The sequence below is a fragment of the Hydractinia symbiolongicarpus genome, chromosome 4, assembly GCF_029227915.1.
Source record: "Hydractinia symbiolongicarpus strain clone_291-10 chromosome 4, HSymV2.1, whole genome shotgun sequence".
Classification (NCBI taxonomy): domain Eukaryota; kingdom Metazoa; phylum Cnidaria; class Hydrozoa; order Anthoathecata; family Hydractiniidae; genus Hydractinia; species Hydractinia symbiolongicarpus.
The window spans coordinates 19,507,195-19,532,080 of record NC_079878.1 but is presented as its reverse complement, the minus strand read 5'-3'; the positions used below and the strand labels follow the sequence as shown (position 1 = coordinate 19,532,080).

Sequence of the window (24,886 nt, the reverse complement as noted above, 5' to 3'; positions counted from 1 at the left end):
GTGTGACTTGCGCAATTTTCAATTTATCTGGAAATTTACCAGTCCTAAGTAAAAGATTGAAAACATAACGAAGTGGAAACATAATGACGTCAAAAACGTACTTTATCACATTACCCCAAATGCCATCAATATCTGCACTTTTATTATTTTGGAGACTTTCAAATGCTGTCAACAATTCTTTTATGGTTAATCCTGGCTTCGAAACCGCAACCGGCAATGGGCGCACACCATGCTCCCTTTTTTCAGAGTAAGCAGGGTCACGTCAAAAAAATTATGCAAAATGAATTTTTCTATAATATTTACACTGTTCAAAATGAAAATGCTGTGAACCTTTCATATTCAGCCTAAAATTAATTATCATAATTTATTAAAATTTTGTTGCGAAATCTACACTCGCTCAAGTATTGATAAAACAAAATGAGCAACTTACAAAATTTCGGACGTTTTTATCGGACAAAGCTTTCAGCGTCCGAAAATTTTAAGCAGTGTAATTTTGGTCTAATGTTACTTGTTTGTTTGCAGTTTTTCACAAGAATTTTAATATTTCACAAAAAGCGGACACTAAATGATTTAACTATAATCATGGAGGCGGAGTCTACCTCCTTTTGAAATAATGCAAATTATAAGCCTAAAAGTATGTATTATATTAATGTCCAAAATTATTTGGTTTGCAAATCGAATATGTAATTTCTATGATAGACAAGTAATTAAACCTATTTATGCAAAGTATAACCCGCTGACGACCTAATCTTTTTCCAAATGAAAAGGACCTGCAAGACGCTGAATTAAGTTAGTTAGTTGGAGCAGTTTATATGGATTTATCGAAAGCTTTTGATACGATCGGACACTCTTTATTACTAAACAAGCTAAGCACGTACGGAATTAAAGGCAAGGAGCTAGCATGGTTTACCGACTACTTATTTAATCGAAGTCAGTTAGTAGACATTAACAATATTCGATCTAGCTACGAGCCAATTTACTGCGGTGTTCCACAAGGTTCCATTTTGGGACCACTGCTTTTTATAATTTTTTATGATGATTTTGTAGACCATATCTCAAATTCTAAAGTTATAATGTACGCAGATGACACCGTCATATACGTTGCTCATAAAGATGTTACTAGAATTGAACAACTTCTCAATCAAGACCTTAAGAGACTATCAGTATATTTCCGTGAAAATGAGTTAATTATAAATTTAAAAAAAGGGAAAACAGAAGTCATGTTGTTCGGAACGGCTAAACGCTTGAAAGCACATGACAAGGCTCTACAAGTTGTATATCAAGAAAATCCGATAAATTTCGTTTCTCAGTATAAGTATCTGGGAACAGTAATCGACAGCAAGTTAATGCTTAATGACAACATTGACCGATCATATAAAAGCGCCAGCAGCCGTTTACGCCTACTACAAAGATTACGACCGTGCCTTACCGCTGAAGCCGCACACAATGTTTTCTCGATGATGATTGTACCTTTAATTACTTATAGTAGTGCATTGAAAATACCTATCACAAATACACAGCTCAACAAATTAAAATCGCTTGAGAACCGTGCTAGATCGATTGCCCGAAGTGATAATATTCCATCCATCACAGGACTCGTCAACCGTAATATTTGTGTACTCGTTCAAAAGTGTCTACTAAATGATCTAACATCTGAACATTTTGACAATTATTTTGTCAGCCAACAACATGACAATAACACACGAAATAACGGCTGCATTGTCAGGTTACCTCGAGTCAAACTAGAAATCGCCCGGCAGAGTTTCTATTTTGCAGGGAGTAAACTGTATAATTCACTGCCACTTGAAATTCGGAAAATCGATAAAATGTCTCTTTTTATGAAGGCGCTCAGAGGGTACTTCTCTTAATAGACGATACCAGCTATTGGGCGATGTGCACTCTCAGTGGCTATCTTAGTCACTGTGCCGTCCAGTCTGCTTCAAGTTTAGCTAAGTGGGATTAATGTTTTGAACTATGCCTATGTCTTATTTAGCTCCCACATGAAGTCACTTCACACCTTGTATGCATACTGTTGCATTTCTAGTTGATCAATTTTTGTTTGTTTTTATCGTTTTTACTATTTTTACTGCTTTTACTGCTTTTTTCCATTTTTATTCTCAGACAGGACGGACATTGATAGCAGTTTTTTTGTATTTATGTATATATTTGCAAATTACTGAAGTCCTCATCCTGTATAAATATTTTTAAATAAATAAATAAATAAATTTAGTTGATGCATTTTCACTAACTATATATGCAAAACTGCGTCATACGTTAAAACAAACTTCGCATAGTAAAGCATTGGACGTGTAGCAAGCGAGTTATAGGCTGGTGTGGACCATGTTTCCAAGAAAGATATTTTATTTTTAGAAGTTCACCACCAATCAGAAATATCAACTCCTGTTACTTCTATAATAAAAAAGTAAGAAGCACGGGAAACAAGGTTGAATTTTTTCAAAATAATCTCGTGGGTAACGTGCACAAAGTAATTGAATTAGTTTTATTACCGATTAGTATGTCAATGGAGTAAATGGCTGTCTACTCTTAGTGCGATGATCAACCTAAAAATATGCTGATGATCCAAAGACAGCAAAACTCTTAAACTTACGTAGTCTTTACATGGATTCAAATTGAGGTACAGTAGAGTCTCCATAACTCGAACAGCCACGGGGAAAAGGAAATCGTTCGAGTTATGGAGACATTCGAGTTGTAGAGGTTTTCAACTTTTAGCGCAATATCCTCCCTTTACGTGAACCAGCTGGATAAAAACGTTATATTTAATCTTAAGTCTAACTTTAAGGGGGCTATTAGGTTAATGAAAGTCAAAACAATACACTTTTAATGAATTTTTTAATGTTTATTTAGAAAAGAAGTCGGTGATAACTGTTTGCTTACAACTCATATCAAATTCTTTGGCGATATTACGATTCAAGTCCCTCAGGGAAGCTATCATTTCTTCTCCAAAATGTGAAAAAATACTCAAGTCTTCGAGGACGTTGATAGCTGTACGCACTTGCTCGGCCGTCGGTCTTGTGATCTTATGTTCTTCCTCCTTGTCTTCTTCGTCGACCTCTTCTAATTCTTCGTCTTGAGTCCCAGTGATCTCAGCAATGATGTCAGCAGTCTTCAGACGCCCATGGGATGTACTGACTTCAATGTCAAAATCAATGAAATCTTCAGTTGATAAGTCAGGATCAATGTGGTCAGGAAACCTTCGTTTTATGTAAGAGAGTTCAGCATCGAGGGTTGGAATTGGGTCTTCTTCTACTTCGCTGGTTAAACTTTTAAAAGGGTCGTCATCTTCGTTGATCGCTCTTTCTGCATCCTTTTGGGAAATTCCTGATTTTCGAAAGCAATTGGTGAATGTTTTGTTGGAAACATCATCCCATGCTTTCCTTAGCATGTACATAGCTGCAAGAATCGAGAAAAAGACGTTCGAAAGGTTTGGATGACGCATCATTAATCATTCGAATTAATAATAAGGCCTGCAAAACACGTATTAACAAGATTTTTAGATCCAATTTATCAGGAAAACTGTTCGAATTTTGATTATGATGTCAGAAAATTCGAGTTATGGAGAGAAAAGTCTCCAAGGGACAAAAAAATTTGTTCGAGTTAAGGGAAGATTCGAGTTATGGAGGTTCGAGTTGTAGAGGTTTTTTTATAAGAGTTTATTAGGAAATTTTCACGGTGCCAACGAATTTGTTCGAGTTAAGGAGAGATTCGAGTTATAGAGGTTCGAGTTATGGAGACTCTTAATACTAAAATGGGATTTTAAACCGCAATAAAATTTTGTTATGTTTTTTAGATCAGGGCGTGCGAACTGCACATGCGCCATACCTTGTACACATGCGCAATAGTTTCACTTTGAATAAATCGTGTTTACATATTGAGGGCAATAAAAGTTGGCCAAAGACATACTAACAGTTCATGTAAATCCTGCCTTAGTTATGAAGCTAAATAAAGAAACGGTTTGGTTCCAAACTCTCTTTAATTTTACATCTTTATATAACAACTATCTAATTAAAATAAAATTGGGAACGAATGAGGTAAACCTCGTCTCGAGGTTTCTTTGTTTCTTCTGACATACAGCAATATTTAAAAAATAATCACTTCGAACAGAGTTGGACAGGTTGTACCTCCCCATAACATCATGGTTCGGTGGAAATATAAACCAATCAATCAATAAAACAGTTTCTTGTTCGACATGAAATTTAATGTCTTTAAAAAATTCGATAATTTGCTATCTATTTATGCAATGCTAGTTCTTCTTCTTTGGAATAAAAATAGGAGTCACGTGTTCAGGTTTGTAGATAACATACGGAGAACTGGTACCGACAACAAATATTCTATTCTCTTTAATCCAAAATCTCCACATTTGTTTATGAAATCCACGAACGTCTAAATCCCATAATTTGAAACATCTAGCTACGTTAATCCACGTTTCATAATCACCGGACTTTTCTTGTTTTATGTAAAAGACATAAGTGTGTCCTTTTGTCTCTGGAATAAAGTCTTCCTGTGAACAGGGGTTCTTGGAATGATCAAGAAGTTCTGCTTCCCTAAAAAAGTTTGTAAAGAATAACATTTGTTGCATTGACTTAACTTAGAGTCAGCTGAAATAAGTGAGAAAATTGACCCTTTAAATAGAAATCTAATAAAGGTGTATTGTAAAAAAAAATCGTCCTGTCAGAGTTATATGTTACCAGGATATCAACAGAATCACTCACTTAATCATTTTGTGCATATCTTCATCATAGACGTCTTTCCGAACTTTGTTAATATCAAATTTGATACCAGTTTTCGTGTTCAGAGCATGTTTTGTGAAATAAGCATCTTGAAAAAAGCTGTTCATATTTAAACCTTTCGCGCCAAAGTGATAAGTACGTGAAATGTCAGGTATAATGCATTCGCGACCTGAAATATGCATATAAAATATATAACAACATTGTAAATAAATAAATTAGATTAGCTCAACAAATACTCCTAAAAAGTAAACTAGCTGCAATATTCCACTTATCGCAAATAAAAATTAATAATTCTTTAAAACTCCAGGTTAAATTTCATAAGGGAAAGACCTGCCATAGTAAAGAACAGAATGCTTCGCTCTTCGCAGTGCAAAGATGGCTGAGGTACCTGGCTTCTTATCCGCCTATCGTTTCTTCAATTCATGAAATAGAAAAATGGCGGACTTGAAACCTCGTTCCAAGCTATCTATATAACCAACTGCATTACACGTAGTTTTGTAAGAAAAACAATTCTAAAGTTGTTGTTAGTACTGGCAGATTCCTAATTTTTTTGGAATTTTAGTACTGAAAATTTCATTGGGTTTTTTAAACGTATACATAATATGGAATGAAATTGACATCAACTTATCTCTGGCGTTATTTAATCACGCAAGTTCATGAAAAAATATTTTATGAAAAATTACTTTTTTTCGTTTTTTAATTTATAAAGGTCAAAAAATCCAGTACTAAAAGTTTCCTAATCTTCAGAAGCTCAAGCCTCTAATGTTTGATAAGCAGGTTTCTTTTAAAAAAATACGTGTATTGTTTTAGAAAAAGGAGGGTACAGGACAGACAAAGGGTTTTAGATCAGATGTTCACAGTGTAAGTAACCTTTTCGATTGCCATCCGTTCGCATCCACATGTCCCAATCCCAGTACATATCGCTTCCTGGCCAATTTGGTTCTAACTCTTCCTTAAACAGCTTCTTTTTCAACACCCTGCACAAGTTAATAACAAGTCAGTAACAAAACAGTAGAAATTAAATGTAATACTACGAATGAATACAACACTCACCAACCAAGTCCTGGCATAGTTTCCACACGATACAACATTGAAGGATCATTACACGAGTGTTCATATCCCTATAAAAGTATAGAACACGAATTTGTAACTGAAAATTATGTCCTTCACATTTTATGATAAATCACAGTTAAAAGTTGCATACCTGATCATTCCATGCTGAAATACAGTACACACTTTCATCTGATGATAATACAGGTAGTAATTGACTAAAATAATCCATTAAATCTTTTGATACATCCAAATCTTCTTCAAGGATAATCATAAACTCTGCTTTTGGATATTTGTGAAAAGTTTCTCGAAGAGTCCTTACGTAGTGCTAAAAGGAAGAGAAAAAAGAAAGAAAAGATATATATTTTCTATTATAAATAAATTTAATCATCATCACCCGGAAAAACCATAATTAATACCATAAGTAACAGGTAATCCTTACCTGACTGATCCGACAATTTTTACTGCATATCGGTGTGTGTTCAACAACAGACACTTGAAACAACTCTGCCACAGCAGAAGGTTCATCATAAAATCCATCAATATAAACTGTGACCATGTTTGGATCCACACCTGGTGTTGTCAACAACCCTCTCAACATACGATACAAATAATGAGGACGATTTGCAGCAATAACCGCAATAGGGAGGTTTGCAACACGGCTTCCAAGTAAGGGTGAACCGCGTAAGTCGATTGGAGCAGGGTTAGTACCTAAGATTAGCATGCGATGTGCAAGTTATGTTACAGAGATGTTGTCGTATATGTAGCATCAAAGAACATATCAAATAAATTTACTCACAGCTGCATACTGTACCATAACCTTCATATTTCGCACAAAATTGTTTTCTGCGAGTAGCTACTTTATCATCACCCCAATTACAATCTCTTTCTTTTTGTAACAATGCCACTGTGGCTTGGACTATGATTGGTGCTCCCCAAGATTCTAGCGAAGGTGCTTTTTGATGTGATTCTGCTAACCACTGGTTTCTTTTCTTCGAAATGAACGCCCACGTGTCTCGCCAACCCAACTCATTTATGAGACGGCTTCCAAACATCTTTATGGAGTTTCTACCAGGTTTTTTAAGACTTTGACTTGCTTCGTCCTATGTTTGACATTGTTAAAGTATGAGTGATAATTTTAAAGAGCGAATCCTTATAGGCTTGATTTCATAAGCATCCCTTTGTTATGGAAAGTATGGTTAACAAATTTAAAATAAAAAGTCAAAAAAGTAAGCAACATTATCGTTAGAGTGGAGTTGCACAAGAGTATAGTCACAACTCATATGCAGAATTTCTTCTGCAAGATGTTCACATGCAAAAAAACGACTTTCTGATTCGAAGTTGTTCTTTAGAACTTTCTCTTTTAACATTCACTTATCCAAAAAAGGTATGTACGTTGAAGAAGGGAAAAACTTGGAAGATACATAAAAGAATAAACCTCTTTTGATACTATGCGAACCTACCTTAACCGTAAAAATAACAATTCGACCATCTTGAAGCATGTTGAGGAACAGTACAAGCGCTTCATGTTCTTTAGGGTAATACGTGTCAAATATTTTTTTTGCCATCACAACTCCGGTGGCTGCGTTCAAAACAATAACATGAATACCTCTTCCTTTGTCATCATCACCAATGTTCTCATAAACTTTTAAACCGTCAATAGAAACATAAACTTCGTTCTTACTCGATTTTACCTCAATCTTTATGTTGCTCCCAGACGAAACTAAAAAGGTGTACTTGTTGTTGTTATTGAGCAAAAAAATTTTACAAGAAAAAAATGGCAATAAAGTGGATATGATTTCTTTGTTTTTTGAAATAAGTTGGACTATGGGTTGTTGTCATTTCGGAAATTAATTAGGTGTATTTCGCGAAATTTGGTGAGGCTAAACATGGATACTCAAAACAACAACAGTATTATGACTCTCGAAAATTATAATACCTGAATTGCTGATGTTGCCCACTGGCATCTTATGAACTGTCTCCCTCTTTTCGATACTTCTTACTGGTTCGAATTTTTCCTTTGTATTTTCTTCGTGATTTTCTGTCTTGCTTTGTGATATAAGAATGACATTGAGTAACAAAGACATAAAAGCTGCACATATTAAGATTGCTTGTAAAAACGTTCCAGTCCATCCGCGTCGACGAATGTTGCATCTTCGATTGTTCATGCTGTATAGGCTGGGTCGACAAGTGATCATATGTAGAGAAAATGGTTTACTTCGTGTATACATAACACGTAATTTTTTTCATCATACATGTATACCACACAAAAAGCTTTAAAGACAGTTTTCGACAAAGTGAATGGCTTAATTTTTTAGCCACCGAAAAACAAGCAGTTCATTCGTCTTTTCAGAAGCCCACATCAATATTCGAGTATGAGACTGTAGTTATTGTAATATCACCTAGCAACGTCGTACTTAAAAAAATTAAAGATAAAAAATGTATTATGTGTTGAAAGTGTTGAACAGCACGTGTTTTTCATACTCGTGGCGTGTTATTCGTCGGTTACCGTCTTGTAAACATAATGTTCGGTTTCCATGGTAACATCGTTTGTTTTGGCTTTTATTGTAACTTCATGTAATGACATCTAGAATGAGATAAAACTTAAGATGAAGACTATTAGCTACATTGACAGCTTGATGTCAATCTATATTTTGATAGCCAACTAGAAGAATAATAAACACAAGTTATGTCCAAACGCTAATTAAAAGTTAGAGTGTGTAAATACTTTCTTTCGAGTACATATTGGTCGGTTGCGAAGGTGGTAACAATATTCTGGATAACAAATTATACTAGTATTTAGTTACAATATTGTTCGCCCCTTACGTATCAATCGATATTTGATCACGTGAATTCAATAATCAATTAGGTCAAGTTAACAATGATTTTGTTATACCCCTGCGAATATTCTAAAATCCCGCTCATATGTAGACACTGGCGTTATTATGCGAGTAATTGCGTAATGTTAACAATTAACCGTCAACCACCTACTGTCAGCTCACGATAATGCATGACGACTTCTTTGTTATAAAACTTGCATGTTTTAGAAAGGGAATGAATATTCTTAACTGGTTGTTAGCCCGTGAAAAATCCACGGGAGATTGCCCGTCATAGCAAAGTTAATAAGGCTATAACGCATCTGTTATTTGTAGCTTCAAGATTTCTTGTGCGGTTACCAACTTTACAAAAAGACAGACGGATAACTGCTATTATAATAGAGACGGAACAGTTCCAATAGACGTCAGGCGTAAAAGAGATCTGGAGATGAGGTTGAATAGCAATAATATCTGAAGTGAAAACATTCTCTGAAATTAGGCAAAAGCTATTCATTATACAATCATCACATCAGTTATGATAAATATTATATACACGTTTTTTATAAGAACGCTCACCTGAAAAGAAGCTGTCAAATGTTCTTAACTTTTTGAATTTAAATGTTCTTAAACTGGTCTTAATTTTTTACCTTCTAATAGTTCAGCTAATAATGGCTACTGTCATTTTAGCTCCTTTTACTGTATACATATTCTTTAATTTCATCCAACATAGCTATTGCTTTATGATAAATGATGAAATGTCACCCTTGTCCCCAGGGCTTTATAAAAGGTAATATACCACACACAAAAAAAAACGTTTTCACCAAAATTCGTTCACGACAAGAGACATTGTGAATTTCATTTATTTATTCATCAATCCACAACAGTTATTGCAATATTATCAACGTTTTCTTTGTCGTTTATACAGTTTTCTTTATCGTGAAATAAACTCACAGGTAGTATTTTATTTTCCCTACTTCCATGTTTACGTACTCATAGGCGTTGAGGAGCCCTGATGACGAAAATGGTAGTAGTCTTTTGTCAGATTTTTTTCTGTTTTATAACATTATTGATCTAAACCTTTACTTACTTTTTCTTTTCATGACAATGTCGTTTCCACTCACAATTTCAAGTATAGAGGAATTATATAACTAATAGTTAGCCCGTGGTAAAAATCCGCGGGATCGCCGGTCCTCAGATTTTCGCTCGTTGTGCGTATTTCCCGCATTGGTATTTCGAGAATTTTTGTCCGCCTGTTAACATAAAGTAATGAAAATACTCAAACGGGAAATCAAAATAAAGCTGTGATGCAACAATTTTAAAGAGTGGAAAGAATACGGGTATTACTAACATAGAGATTATATTTATTATAAATATTAAATATCAGTACTTGCATGGTATTAGTAATACTTTTTTTGTCGATAACAGCAATAATGGGAGCAGTTAAATAATAAAATATTTAACAAGCTAGGAGTAAGTAGAAGACATAATTTTGTCTTACCACAAAGCGAGCAAAATTTAGTTACAATCTGTGGTGTTCACTTACAGCGCACGATAGAAAAATACAGTCATTGAATTGTTTAAACTGATTTTATAAGAGATTTAGTTGTAAACAAAGGACCATTTCGGAGCGTTATACTGTTCCAGATATAAGGACGGCAAAAATATATCAAGATTTTTTAACAGGAAAATTTAGGTTAATTTAGAACAAAATGTAATATTTAATCAAGCTTATAAAAATCCAAGTTTAAAACCCTCCTCAGAAATATCTAAAGTTTTCAGAGTTGGATGTGTAGTGGCATCTAAAAACACTCTATACAACCATGATACAACAAATACTCCGTGCGGATTGATTAATTCTATTAATTTCAGTTCTAACATTTATAGAAAAGTCTCTATAAAGCGGAGGTCTGTGTAAATATTTTTTTACAACAATGGTTTTTGACACCAACATCCTCTTACGTACGGTGGCCCATATCTGCCACTATTGTCGAGCAGCAGAAATAAATCACTACTGCGCAGTAAAAACAATTCTACTGCGCAGTAGTCATAGATCTGCTGCGCAGTAGTCACAGATCTACTGCGCAGTTGAATTCGGTCCACTGCGCAGTAGGACATTGACTACTGCGCAGTAGAACTTCAACTATTGCGCAGTATAATATGAGACTTTGAGTTATGTTTTTTAAACGATTTTTCCGGCATTCTATAATGGTTGACAAGATTTTTGAAGCGCGAGTGTAGATCAACATAGAGCTCTATGATATCAAGAAGAATATAAGAATATTTGAAATCGAAAGTTTGAAATTCGATGTAGCGTTCTCAAGTTCAAGTTCTTTTTAAAACGTTAGGGTTAGGGTTAGGGTTAGTCATAAGGCAAAATAACATAACATAAAATAACAGCACAATAAAAATATATTTACTGCGCAGTAGTCAAAGTTCTCCTGCGCAGTAGTCATATTTCTATTGCGCAGTAGTCGAAGTTCTGCTGCGCAGTAGTCAAAGTTCTACTGCGCAGTAGTCAAAGTTCTACTGCGCAGTAGCACATGTTCTATTGCGCAGTAGAACGTTGACTACTGCGCAGTGAAAACTCGTCTACTGCGCAGTAGTCACAGTTTTACTGCGCAGTAGAAATGTGACTACTGCGCAGTAGAAATCTATTTATCTACCGCTCAACATTAAATGGCAGATATGGGCTTCCGTACTTACGTGCTACCATTATGGCACCTTAGAACCTTTCCAAAATCAAGAGTATTGGAGATGAGAATAAGGTTCGACATACTCGGAAACGATAAGCCAGGTCATTTGCACAACCTTGTTTTCAAAGCATTTAGCCTCCCTCGTGAGACACCCCTAGGAAAATCATACGAACAAAAATGCTCATTTCACATCATCTCATGCAGGCAGTGGTAGCAGACAAAAAAACACCTTTTTTATCAAGTAAATTGACCTTGAGATTACTGATTTTTAAAAAGAATGCGAAAACAAAGTATAAACAAAATTATGTCACTAAAGAACTCACATTGCGCATGATCTCACAGTGTGTATGAACGATAGTATCGCAGCAAGCAGAACTGCTTTTTCCGCCATTATGATATTAATACTCTGCATGGTTGTAAGCATTAGCGTGCTAGTGACAGGTTGGTTAAGAATTATTGTCAATTTACTGTGTCGTATTTTTGTTTATGAGTACACCACGACTAGCGATTTCTATACCATAAATTTAAAAGAGTTGTGAAATACTCTATTATGGCCAATTTTTTAATACGTGGTGTAAATGTTTCTATAACAAATTTTTTAAGCAAAGTGCAAAAAGGTGAATTCTTATTTTTAGAAATACTTGCGTTAATCTATAGAAGAGTGCCTGTAAACAAGCTTGCAAATTTCAGTTGAAGAGTTTAAATTTGTCGATCTTTCTTTGTATTAAGTGACTATAGGAGTCCCCACCAAGGCTTGCTGGAGCAAACAATTCTTTAAAAATTTCGAACCCTAGATTTAGACTAGGTAATATATGGCAAAACGGTCTCGTTTTTTATGTTTCACATGTGGGGTACATGAAGTTGGTTTACCACGATTAAAGTATAAAAAATCAATGGCCATTCTGTCTCGTATTACCTGTTTTAATCATAAAAAATGCTCTACAAGTTTAGAAACTACAGGTAAAGTTGAACCCTTTCAACAGTTATACCACTGTCGTTCCCAGCCTTTTTTTACTTGTGCCATGGCATGACGAAGACAAGGTACAATTACTGCGTAAATATAAACACACCTCTCGACCTATGAAAAGTAAGGATAGAAATATCACAAATATTTAGTTCTTTACGTCTCTGTTTTGAATGCAGTAAAATATCGCAAGAAAAAATTTAACGATTATAAAGAATAGCCTATTTTTACAAAGTATGTCCCCTTTACAAAAATATCCAAAAACGTTTGTACAGTATTCATATTGTTAAACCTCGTTTTCAGCACCCTGTCCTGGAAACGAAGTTGCATATTGTCTGTCTATATAGCTAAAACACAAAAAAAATCTGGACACGAATTGAGTCTACACGCACTTATTTAACATAAATAAATTTTAAACGTTCTAATGACATCATCAATATTTTAAGAAATAAGATTCGCTTTTAATTGTAATCAACATCACGCAAAACTCAAAGCAATATAATGTCACGTGATGAAAACAGATGTCAATTAAGTTGTTGAGAAAATTCTCGACAAATGTTTTGTTATTAGTTGAAATTTCTAAAAAGTGAATTTTGTTGTTTTGACTCAAACGCACAAAACAACACAAGCGCGCCACACTTTTTGTTTTAGTAAGAAATGGTTTTACTTTTATGTAAATGTTTATATGATTTTGTTTGTTGACGTGGTAAATTTTTGTAAATGTTAGCTAAGGATTGTTGCTTAACATTCAAGAGCGACGTTTTACGTGTTTTTAGGAAAACAGCCATCCGTGCAGTACGTGGATAAACATGAAGTTTCTTATATCCATTCAACACTTACTATTCCGAAAATATCAAAGCAAAGAAGGCGGGGTTACAAGTACGGCTGCCAATCAGAAAACTGCCGAAAAAAGATACAACGCATGCCCAAAGCAACAAAAGCAAGAAAAAAACACATCATGCCACAAGTCGAGTTAATCCACACGGGACTATACAATTCGCACTCGCGTGTCAACTTGACACAAAATGCAAGCATGCTGTCGCACCATGCGCCCACAGCTAATATCAAACAGATGACAGGTTTCAAGCCCTTTAAGCAAATTTTGCATAGAATGCCGAACAAGGAAGAAACCGGAAAAAAGAAAGATTTGACAGAATATTTTGATCATTCACCCTCTCTTCATCACATTGACCGCATAGATGATGTCAGCCACATTTCTCCCGTTTCTCCTATTGATAGAATCTCTCACATTCGACCTATAGATCCAATCGCATCTATTGAACCAATTGAACCTATAGAGCCGATTGAACCTATTGAACGAATAGAAGGAATAGAAGGAATTCACCCAATGAAATCGATCGACGAGGAAGGAAACGAAAAGAGCATAATACCAAGCGCTCGGCACACATTGCACCATCCAATACGCGAATATGGCAAATCAAATTTAAACGTGTCATTTGCCGAACCCTTGAATGAAAATAACACTGAAAATACCATTCGAATTAAATCCGATGGCGCGATATACGGGTATGAAAAAGATGACTTTGATGACGCCACGGGGGTTACATACCAATCCCCTGGAGCTTCTGGCGTGACACAGTTAGCAACTGGTGTCATGCAAGACGCAGAAGGTGTTATATTTGAAGCTAGAGGTGTGTTACATCCTGCACAAGGTATTGATGAGCCTGCGTTAGGAGTGACAGATCCAGCGACAGGAGTGACAAAAGAAGCAGAAACTGCCACAGGGGCAGGTATGACAAGCATGGCAAAACGTCGTGACCAAGTTAATACCACGGTTGACTCTATAACAAATGACAACAACATGAAAAACAATTACACAAATAAAGGCTTGGACGGGAATGAAAGTCTTCTCAACGCTGGAAAGAACCTACACCAACATCCGTGGGCTTCAAATAAGATAGGAGAAAATACATACATGTCAGATCACAATCAACATGATTCGTTTGCAGCGAACGCAAACAAGTTTAATACCACAAATTTTACAGAGGTAGTTACGCAAAACAACAACACGGTGACAGATAACAAAACTAATCTTGTTAACGAAACTTTACCTTACTCAAACGAATCAGCAACAGTTGCCAACAAAAGTAGTCCTAATAAAAATAGAGCAAATGGAATACTTCCTCCAGGAAGAATATTTTTCCAACGTGAGGAAAATGCGAAAGGTACGAGCGATTTAAAAATCACCTCGAACAGTACCAATAACAATATTTCCGTTGATATACAACAAAACGAAACCGAAAACGTCTACTATACAAAACAAGTAGACGGGACAAGTAAAGGGTCAAAGAGAGAAATTATTATTCCAAAAGCACCGATTAGTCCTATCGATCCACTGATGCAGGATCTCCCTGCAATCAATAAGATAGAGAAGCCAACACTCCATAACGATGAAATCAATATGCTAGATGAAAAAATAAAAATGGAAAACAGTAAAATCAATATGATGGAAACACCTTCGATTGAACCGATCGATGTTTCAGAAATGACCATCCTGAAAAAGGACATTGAAGCTATCCAAAAGCCGAAACTGATAAAAAATAAAATTGGAAAAATTCCTGAAATACCAGACATCCCTGAAATTCCAATGACAAAGTCTGAAGTAAACATGTGAATTGGCACTTATAAATGGTTGAACAATTTACAAGAATAAAAAGAATAAAAAATAAGGAGATTTTGATTTTCTAGTCAATACAAAATTATACATAATTTTATCAGCGTTCGAAACCAATACTCCAATCTTGGAAGATCAATTAACTGTTTGTGACACATGAATTGATAAATAATAATAAGTTGTACATTAACTGAAATTCCACTTCATCAATCTTTATTAAACCGTTTCAGTTAAACACTTCTATATCAATAGTTCCATTATCAACGTGACAGACACACACTTTAATCCATGGATGGATAAAAAGTAGAGACATCGAGTTAACATCTATAACTAGCTATCGTCAACTTTCGACAAGGTCTCCAGTTGTGGTAAATTCATTCCATCAGAAACCTTTTTGTCTTACTCGTTTAACGCCACTCTTGGTCTTCAGTGTAATGATATCTAGACACTTCATTGTACTGCAAAAAAGCAGATTGTCGCTGCACATCGAGTCAAAACGATGTTCTGAAATCTGACGTGCTTTATTCTATTTTCACGTCAGACATCTTTGGTGAACCTGCTGTGACAACAGTCGGTGGGAGGCTTTTCTCAATGTCTGTTTTTTGATCTTCAGATGACAAGTTAGGATTGATATTGAACAACAGTTTGATACAATAAATCTAAATAAAAATTGTACATACATTTTACTGCACTTTAATTTTGTACTTTATAATCTAGTCTAAAATATTTTTTTATTCTACCGTAAAGTAACTCGAAGTTTCGACATTCAAACTGTTAAATTAAGATTCGTTCGTAAGTTTTAAAAGCACCTTGAGGGCAGCTCCACTTTTATGCCGGGTATACTCTTACGGTGCGAAACAAGAAATATTTTTTCTCGGCGATATAGCATTATAGCTAGAATAAATTCTAACCAAAGCATGTTTGGTACCGTAAAAAGCTTATTTCATGTAGATTAACAAACTAAAGCCACTCTTTGTGGGCTTTAGTCAAATATAGTTACGCATTGTTTAAGAAATGGTGTTTTTCATGAATTTTTCACCATTTTGACTATAATCAAATAATACTGAACTAGCAAACAAGACTCAATGATAACAATTCACAGAGTGTTGATATTCTTATTCAGTAGAGTTGTAGGAAGCTTTCAAAGCAGTTAAACACTAAAGCAAGATTAAAAAATACCTCAATGACGCTGTTGTTTATCAGGCGTGTTGTACTGCCTGTCGCAAGAGGCGTTCCATTCACATAAAATGGTCGCCGACCGCAATTTAACAAAGTAAAACCGTTCTTCTCGTATGTGATCACACCCTAACAACAAAAGTGATTCTTAATAGTTAGTATGATTACGGTACTGAAATTACTCATTGTTTAAAGTCTGGTCCAAAATAAGCATGCTTATATTACCTGGTGTCGTGATATTTTCAAAGAAGGACCTTCAATGGATAAATCTATATCAACATCTACATCAAATGATTTTCTCCCAACAACCACCTAAAAACAAAAAAATAACCATACAAATGTCAACAAAAAAAACAATGTTAAATCGCAAGGTGATTATCAAGTTCTTGGCGTTACAATTGCATTTTACTTGCATCTTGCGCACAAAAATATTTTTCTCAGATTTGCCTACTTTTCTAAGCTACCTCTAAATGATTTTTGTATTGGTATTTGTAGAGAACATTTTTATGCTAAAATGAAAAAAACAACAAGCAACAAACAAGTTTCCAATCACCTTTTTTTTGTTGATCTGATACTTCAGTATTCGGCCTTTTAACACTGCAAGTGTTTCATCATGAAAATCAGACACTTCTAAACCTACACAAACAAAAATATCTTCTTTGGTCGGCTTGGTTTAAAAAAAGAAATTCATCTTTGAAAAAAATTTTCATACGTAGTTGAATCTACAGGTTGTAACCGAAAGACTACCAAAAAAAAATCAGCGCTTAGTGTAGGCAACCACAGTATATGTATTAAAATGGGTTATTCTGAGCTGGATTTTTACTCCCAATTTTTTAAAAATAGGTTTTTCCAAAACAAAAGATTAGCAAAAAATTTGTGGATTAATCAGTCAAGTTGCAGCAATGTTTCGTTTGACATTTACCAAGACAACGCAGGTCTCAAACACTTCTTGTAACACACTCAAACATCGCAGGCGTACCTTCTACTAACCCAGACTTTTCAATTAAAATTTCCCACTGTGAAATCTCTTTCTCCAATCTCCTTATTTCTCTCTTATGACATCGATCAGTAAACGACATTTCTTGTTTTAGTGCATCGTCTTCGGGGCCTCTAAAAATGAAGCAACACAAAATATTCAATGAAGCTCAGTGTTGCTTATTATTATAACATTCCGAATATTTATACACGATATAGCCACTTTAGTGTTGCAAATACTATTATTAATGTGGGTCCTGTATTCTGAATGTATACATTAAGTATACACCAGCAATGCCTACCCAATTCCCTCACATGGCATGGACTGACCCGTAGCTGTGGTAAAAACTCTTGCTAAACATGCCCGTGCTATGGACCGAATCACGCCATAACCACAAGACCACGCGCCACTAAGTTTCTGTAATCTACAAACTAAATTGTTGTTCACTTGTTACTTGTTGGATACCTACTTAGAAAGACCATATTCACAGGGTTGTTAGCTCGTTTTGGCTAGTGCACGAATCGAAATAAAATTTTTTGAAAACCAGTCCTGTTCTTGCCATCTTTTTTTTCATTAACTGTTTTCAGAATAGGCTGTCGCTTGCTAGTAACTTCGTTCTTAAAGGATTTGCGGCTAACAGGCTTAAAAGTGTATGTTAGCAATTTAAATATTCATAGTCGGTTGTCACGTTAAAAAACCAGGTTTACTTTAACATTCCTTTTTTATCGAAGTGCGCCAGGTGTTAACAAGTTAGCTTCAATGAGACAGGGAAGCAAAACGATGTGACTAAAAAACACGGGTCCAACGAGTAACATTTTTTTACTATAAAACCATTTTCTGCGAAAACCTGAAAATGTGGATTGTGGCACCGCGGTGTAAATGATACTCAATACGTAAATTAATCTTACATTATCTGATCGTCATTAATTTTCATCTCCATCTCAGCTACCTTCGTTTGTACGTTGCTCGAAATACTTTTTGCTAAAGAAAATCATATCATCAAATTTGACAGAGAAAATAAATCGAAATTTTAAATTTTCGGTCTTGCAATTATGTTTCCCTGCTTTGGGACGAGCACTTGAAATTTAATAAAGAAACTATAGAACAGAATTTTTGAAAATCGCGTCCTTTGATTTAGTAGAAATAAAAGAAATAGGAATAATGACAATAAAACAAAATTTAGCACTGCGCGTAAAAAAAACCTTCTGCTGCGGAGTTTGTATGATAATAATGCACATGGGAAAAGGGAAATAACCTGCTTGAACACTTGTCATACCTGATTGACATGATAATAAGTGGTAATGACGCAACAACAGCCAGTGGTTGTAAAGATGTTTCGCGTCACGCGTTCGATGAAACACATCAATGTTGTCTTCTAAGACTTTCTGGAAATCTTGTATCGTGGGATTGTTTTCCTATTAACAAGGTTTCAAAGACACGATAAGCACACTTTCTTTTTGGATCAGGCCTTAGATTTTTAAGGGCCTTTTTGGCTTCCAAGTTGCTCAGTTGATTGCTAAAAACATTTTTCCCCTTTAACACAGTACTGATATCGTGAACCCTATCAGGGTGGGCACATATCTACAATTTTAAGAGAATTTATCAGTTGTTGGGGTCAAAATGTAAAAAAAAACTCTCAGTTATGAATCAAGGCTGAAGCCTTTTCTGACATACATGTTTTTTTCAAAACAAAATAATAATAAGTAACTATTTGAAAAAACAAATTGAGGTGATTTAAGGTATGACCACCCTCCTACCCGTTTAAATCGTGTTTGTCACTAACAAACTCAAATACATTTTTTCTATGAAGCATCCTGTAGGGGTGTTTAACACAGCTATTATATTGCTTCTAAGAAAAGGTGCCCAGGTGACAGATTTGATGTATGAAGGTTGTTAAAGCAAGTTGCCTAACATTTGGCACAATTTAAGCCTAGAATCCTAGAAACTTGATATGATGTGACTTTTTAACTCGAGGTTCTTTTTACATACACACCGATTACCTTCATAAATTGTACATGGTTTAAAATATTGTGGTCACAAAAAAGTTTAAAAACTACAAAACACGTCTGATATTTAGTAGTTAAAAATCATTAAAATTTTATGAATACGAATACACTTACAATGTTTATATCTGCCAAAATACAATCCTCATCACGTGACCAAAGAGCATTTTTCATGATCTGGTTAATAACATCAGAAGGAAGTGCTTTCATTGACTGTTGTGCAAGTCTGAGTATAAATACAAAATACTCAATTTAAAATTACATATAATAGTCATACTAATAATATAAATGCTAATAAAACAATGAACAATTTGGTGCATATTTAACATGCCAGAATAACATCCAAATAGATAATTACATTGCAAAATAGCCAATCAGTTCACTTCACTACCTGTAGTTTGCATCTGTTGCAAGTAGGACAATATAACTACCTGTACAAGCTCAGATATCCAAATTATTGGGTTATATGAACTGTAAAATACATGCTATTTGCAAAAAATTAATTGACATTATTTTTTTTCTGATGTCAAGCATATTGTAAGCCTTATTTTTGTCAACATTAATTAATTTGAAAAAAATCATTCAAATATCACGGAGAAATGAATCCCAATGGTATCCAGAGTCTTCAAATGTATACCCCCTGTATAAATATTATTTGTAAATAAATAAATAAATAAATTTCTTTAAGATTTGATCATGTGAGAAACAGCTTTTAATACGACAACAAAATACCTGGACACCATCGGATCGTACAATAGTGCAAACCATCGATCTTGAATTTCTTTTTGTGTAAAGTTACAAGAAAACCTGACTGCAAGATGCACTGTTTGCAAGTCACAGACCTAAATATTAAAACAGATAACATTACGAACAACTAACATTACCAATGCTAGAAAAAAAATTATATATAATATCTTCACCTGTAGGACAGCATTTATTAAGCTTAGATCGTCTGTAGGTCGCCACCTGCCAAAATCTGTTGGAACAGGACTAGGCTAAACAAAAGAAAAAAAGGTTTCATCAACAGCTCAGTGAAGACATCATTACACTCCTGACTAAAAAATCACCTTAATTTTTTTAATCTTCTTTTTAGGTTGAAGAGAAGTAACTGATGTGTGTGAAGGTTGCTTTGACAAAACCTGTATAGAGAGAATAGATTAAAGAAAAATATATATACATTCTTAGTGAAGTATAGATAGATTCACATGTCATGACTTTCGCACTGGCAGTAAACCCTTTACCACAAAGCCAGTCTACCAGTCAGTCAGTTTACAAGTCGTACACCAGTGTTATGGGCGGTAATTTATGTTGGTTTCCATAAAGAAATTATGTACACAGCTGAGGTTCATTTATGGCATGAACTCCAAAAAGTTTTTAGAGGTTAACCCCTCAAATACTATTATTTTCTATTTTGAAAAGGAACAAAACACCTTAAACCATAATATATACCTTTCTAATTTTTGGTTCAGATGGACTCGATTCAGATGTCTTTCTAGAGGAGGTTCGTTTAAATGCACTGGCATCAACTAATTCATCATCAAACTTTGGCCTCTTGATGGATCGAGATGAGCTACGTCTTGGTCCTTGTTGGACAGTGCCTATTGCTGGTGTTTTGCTAAGACCTACATCAGGTTTTACAACACTTGGTTGATTCTGTGATCTTTGCAACGGAGAAGATAACTTTGATGATTGATTTTTTGCAGGATTGCTATCACTTTCTGCCATGGTTATATTAGCGTCCTTTGTACTGATTTCCTTCTCCACTTCGCCAGCCTCATTCAGTTCAGGAACAGTTGGCTGATATTCACCTACTTCTACCATCACCCATGTATCTATTACTAAAAGTGAATAATTAACTGATGGTATTCCATGAATGCAAATTTGTGTGATAATTAGTTGTCATTTATGGATTTAATTTGGCGAATTACCCATTTTTAAGAAAATTAGGTCCTTTGTAGATTTAATCTTCAAAACAATAATAAATACAAAAAGAAAAGCAAATAGGTGAAAATAAGGAGAAAGAAAATTTTATCAAATTTCTGGATGGCTGCATTTTATGAACACAATGTCCTGCTATTAATTTTGTAAAGTTTTACAATGTGTACTATCATTACTTTTGTAATTATTTTTTAAAAAGAACTAATTGATGCATGCAAGAAAACCACCTCATACAAAGTTTCAGCACGTAATCTTTAAAAGAAATCCTAGGTTTACGGCAAAAAATACAAAAAAAGTAAATATATACAATTGAGAACTATTATGAAGAATAGCCACATTAGAATCAAACAAATTGTTGCAATTTTAGTTTTTAAATTTAAAATTGAATTACGAGAATCACAGCGTAATGTGAGATAAAATAAGTTCTGCAGCTGAGATAAAGCTAGACATAGTGATTGATATTTCATATTCACAAGTAAAAAAATATGATTGACTAAAAAAAGTTTCTTTAATTCACAAGCAATTCTAATACATGTTGTTGTTCAAACATTGTGCTTCGAACTCTTTGATAAAAAGTCTGCACTCACTAATTGGTAATGTTGTTACCATAAATTTTGAAAATTACAAATATTGAAAAATTACAAGAAATGTATTACCACTCACATTAACTGTCCTATTAAATAAGCACCCAGTCTAACAAGTGAAAATTTGGGGTGTTTAATTGATGCATTATGGTGCACAAACTTCTTTTCTACATGCAAGTTTAAACTGACTGCATTTGAAAATGCTGTTTAAGTAAATACTTCATTTGCATAGTTGCAAACTTGTAATAACTGGATTTAAGGAGCAAGTCAATTGGTATCACATGCAAAATATCATCACCAGGATTAATACTGTCAAGTTTCTCTATTATACGATTCAGGTATGAAACAATTTGACCAACCTGAACAGTGTCTTCCTGAAAACTAAGGAAAACAATACACAGTGAGCCTTTTCTTGGTGTACAGAAAATGACCTTTTCATACAAATTGGATAACAAAAACAATACACCATGCCAAAAGTAACTAAGGATAAGGTCATCAACTATAACAACTGTTACAGATGATAAAATATCAAACAAATGAATAATCTTGGATACATTGACTTTCTTTAATTTACTTACTGCAAAGTTAAGCTCCAATATCGACATGTCACACTTATCTCCACCAGTATTTTCACATATTGTAATATTCCTAGTTTCCAAGAAAGAGAGTAATGCAACATTATCTGCAGGTATTACAACTGCTTTGTTGATATTAAATATACCATGACATGTGCAGACATCTTCAACTTCTTTAAAAATACATCCATATTCTTCCATTTCCAGAGGTTTTGGAGAGACAGTTCTTAATTTATGATATTGAAGTAATGTTTCTGGATCGTAGAAAAACGAGCAACTTAATTTCTGAAACCTTTTACCAATGATCCAATCAAATGTTTGTATTTTTGACAAGGCCACACCATGTTCAACATGAAAACACGAAACAAGTTTTTTATCCTGGTTACTGGTAACCTCATTTCGAACACAATAAGAAACATCATTTTGTACTCTGTTGGTATATGATCCAGTTTTAAATCTGCTAATGCACCTTTCAATTTGCAATTCCCTTGAATTTAGCTTTGGAGTAAGGTAGTTACTAATTGGGTGAATGCCAAATTCATCAACAAAACGAGTTGCGATGTAATTTTTAACCTGCTGTAGTTTGACATACTCACCATGAGATAGACCTTCGTAATATTTTACATTATCATTAATAACAGTTATTTGTGCACTACATGATTTTAGCACATAGCTCTTGATAGAACGCAGAAAACTTACTGACATTGTGTTAATATCAACCGAAGCAAGTTCAGTATTCATTTTATATGCAGCATTTAAAAATTGCTTCCACAAAACAGACTCACTACATCTCATCTTCAAAAAACCTTGATTAATTACATAAACTTCTGAATTGCCAGGTTTGCTTGGTCCAGGTTTGAAAAGTGTAACTTTGTGAAACACTGATTTTAGAAAGTAAAGAAGTGAAATTGTAAACACTTCAAAAATTGTAAATATCTTAAGCACAAATGAACCATCTTCAGACAAAATACTTAATGCAGTAACAACTTCCCATAAAAATAACAATGAAACACGATTTTCTTGGTTAGCGGGATCATCTGAACAGTCCACACTCCCATCTGCAGTAACAAGTGGTATGTCACATTGCGAAAACTGGTTCTTAAGAAACACCAAATTATCCTCATTCATGATATTCCCACTGTAATCAGGACCGAATAACCAGTTGTCCAATGTATCGATGATGAATCTGTCATCCGGAATCATTTGGCCCAAACTGTTACCTTCATAATAAGGATTAAGAGTTGTAGCAGCCCAGTTCCAAGAAAAAGTATATTTCTTTAACTGTAAGTAATGATTAAGTGCAGTTACAAAAGCACCTGGAGCTTCACACAAATGAACGGTTGTCACATTTTTTTTACAGCCAGTGAAGAAGTCAAACGAACTCAGTATTGTGTAGAATTTTGCCCAAGCCTGAGTGACAAGTTCGGCTTTAATTTCCTTTTTAAGATGTGGTACTATAAACCCACATTTGTGCAATTTTGTTGTGTGTTTTCGCCATTTGATAATGTCAAAAGAATTGAGTTGCGATTTTACATTATTAAGTTGTTCTTTTTCTGAAGATAAATCAGCCAAAAAGTCTTGATATATATTCTGATAACTGCAATGATCATCTGTTTCATTTGTTGCAACATACAGGCAAAATCTTTGTGAAAAGCATTTATCCCAACAACAAGCAAGCTGGTGGTCACTAAGGCAATTTCTCTTTCTTTTTTTAGATTTACTCATTACCTTTATATAAAGATAAATAAATATAAACATAGCTAGTGCAATTTAGGCAACAATGTGTACGTAAAACCAAAGAATCCATGTTATATAATCTATATACATAAGAATATTACACATCTAGTTTATACAATTTAAGACCAAGAGTAAAAATATTAAAGCCAAAAATTATTTTTCCTAACAATTTTTGAACATTGCAACAACAACAAGGTTTATATATTTGTCTTGATGTTTCTCGTTCAAAAATCATATATATAGGGTTATCCCATGCCAAATGAACCAAAATCAAGGGAGTTTCATGTCAAAAATCTCAGATTTTCTTGAAATTTTTACTACAAGTTTATATCAATAAGATATGAAAATTCTGAAAATTTTAATTTCCTCACGTTATGTGAGTTCAAAAACAGCGATATGCAATTATTACATCATTAAACTCATCCATAAAAAACTCATAATTCAAGAGTACAGTTATACTGCTGTAGATAGGACAAAAATTACAAAACACAACGTAAAATATGTGAAAGCATAGAGTCGAAATCCAAAGTAGTAGTAGAAATTAAAATAAAATATGTCATGCAAGGTGTGATGCCATAAGTTGTTGGGCAGAAAACCGCTGAGCAAGGGGCATGTGAAGGTAGAGAAACATGCCACAAGATTTCCAATCCCCCAATAAGGATATGAAATCCAGGGGAACACCTGCCTCTAAAGCAAAGGTAGCACCACCACGGCGAAAGGAGTGGGTACCATATTGGGAGGTAGAACACCCCAACTCTGTCAACACTTTTTCATAAAGGACATGAAAGTCCGATATGTCAATACAGTGTTGGGTAGTGAAAAGTTGGGTAACTATTAAGACACACAGTGGCTCGATGCCTATAAAACCCCCGCTGAACATATATTATTTTCATAAGCCTAAAATATAAAACACAATATGTTATATAAATAAACACATTGAAGGACCTTCTTAGGAATAGACTATCCTCCAGTCCTGGCCATTATTCTGAGC

General features: G+C 34.4%; 3 protein-coding genes across 4 annotated transcripts; all 3 read right to left on the bottom strand.

The window, feature by feature from the left end:
- Positions 1–3,972: 3,972 nt before the first annotated feature.
- Positions 3,973–8,294, bottom strand: LOC130641685 (protein O-linked-mannose beta-1,2-N-acetylglucosaminyltransferase 1-like). Its single transcript, XM_057448597.1, has 9 exons — positions 7,738–8,294; positions 7,262–7,521; positions 6,598–6,901; positions 6,241–6,509; positions 5,953–6,126; positions 5,802–5,869; positions 5,619–5,725; positions 4,731–4,917; positions 3,973–4,562 (listed from the first exon to the last, which is right to left on the bottom strand). The coding sequence occupies exons 1-9, from the start codon at positions 8,027–8,029 to the stop codon at positions 4,262–4,264; spliced, it is 1,962 nt and encodes a 653-aa protein (XP_057304580.1). The 5' UTR covers positions 8,030–8,294; the 3' UTR covers positions 3,973–4,261.
- A 6,664-nt stretch (positions 8,295–14,958) lies between these two features.
- LOC130641683 (microspherule protein 1-like) lies at positions 14,959–22,301 on the bottom strand. Of its 2 annotated transcripts, none has more exons than XM_057448594.1 (13): positions 22,162–22,301; positions 20,511–20,899; positions 20,129–20,200; positions 19,982–20,056; positions 19,794–19,903; positions 19,179–19,287; positions 18,335–18,473; positions 17,967–18,039; positions 17,062–17,192; positions 16,636–16,718; positions 16,308–16,394; positions 16,086–16,211; positions 14,959–15,565 (listed from the first exon to the last, which is right to left on the bottom strand). In XM_057448594.1, exons 2-13 carry the CDS (start codon positions 20,880–20,882, stop codon positions 15,428–15,430), a joined length of 1,515 nt encoding a protein of 504 aa, XP_057304577.1. In that variant the 5' UTR covers positions 20,883–20,899; positions 22,162–22,301; the 3' UTR covers positions 14,959–15,427. The 2 variants fall into 2 exon arrangements, with proteins under 2 accessions (XP_057304577.1, XP_057304578.1); XM_057448595.1 differs by lacking the exon at positions 22,162–22,301 and adding an exon at positions 21,663–21,800.
- LOC130641681 (cap-specific mRNA (nucleoside-2'-O-)-methyltransferase 2-like) lies at positions 21,489–24,071 on the bottom strand. The gene has a single exon (XM_057448593.1). It carries the CDS (start codon positions 23,914–23,916, stop codon positions 21,763–21,765), a length of 2,154 nt encoding a protein of 717 aa, XP_057304576.1. The 5' UTR covers positions 23,917–24,071; the 3' UTR covers positions 21,489–21,762.
- Between the last annotated feature and the right edge of the window lie 815 nt (positions 24,072–24,886).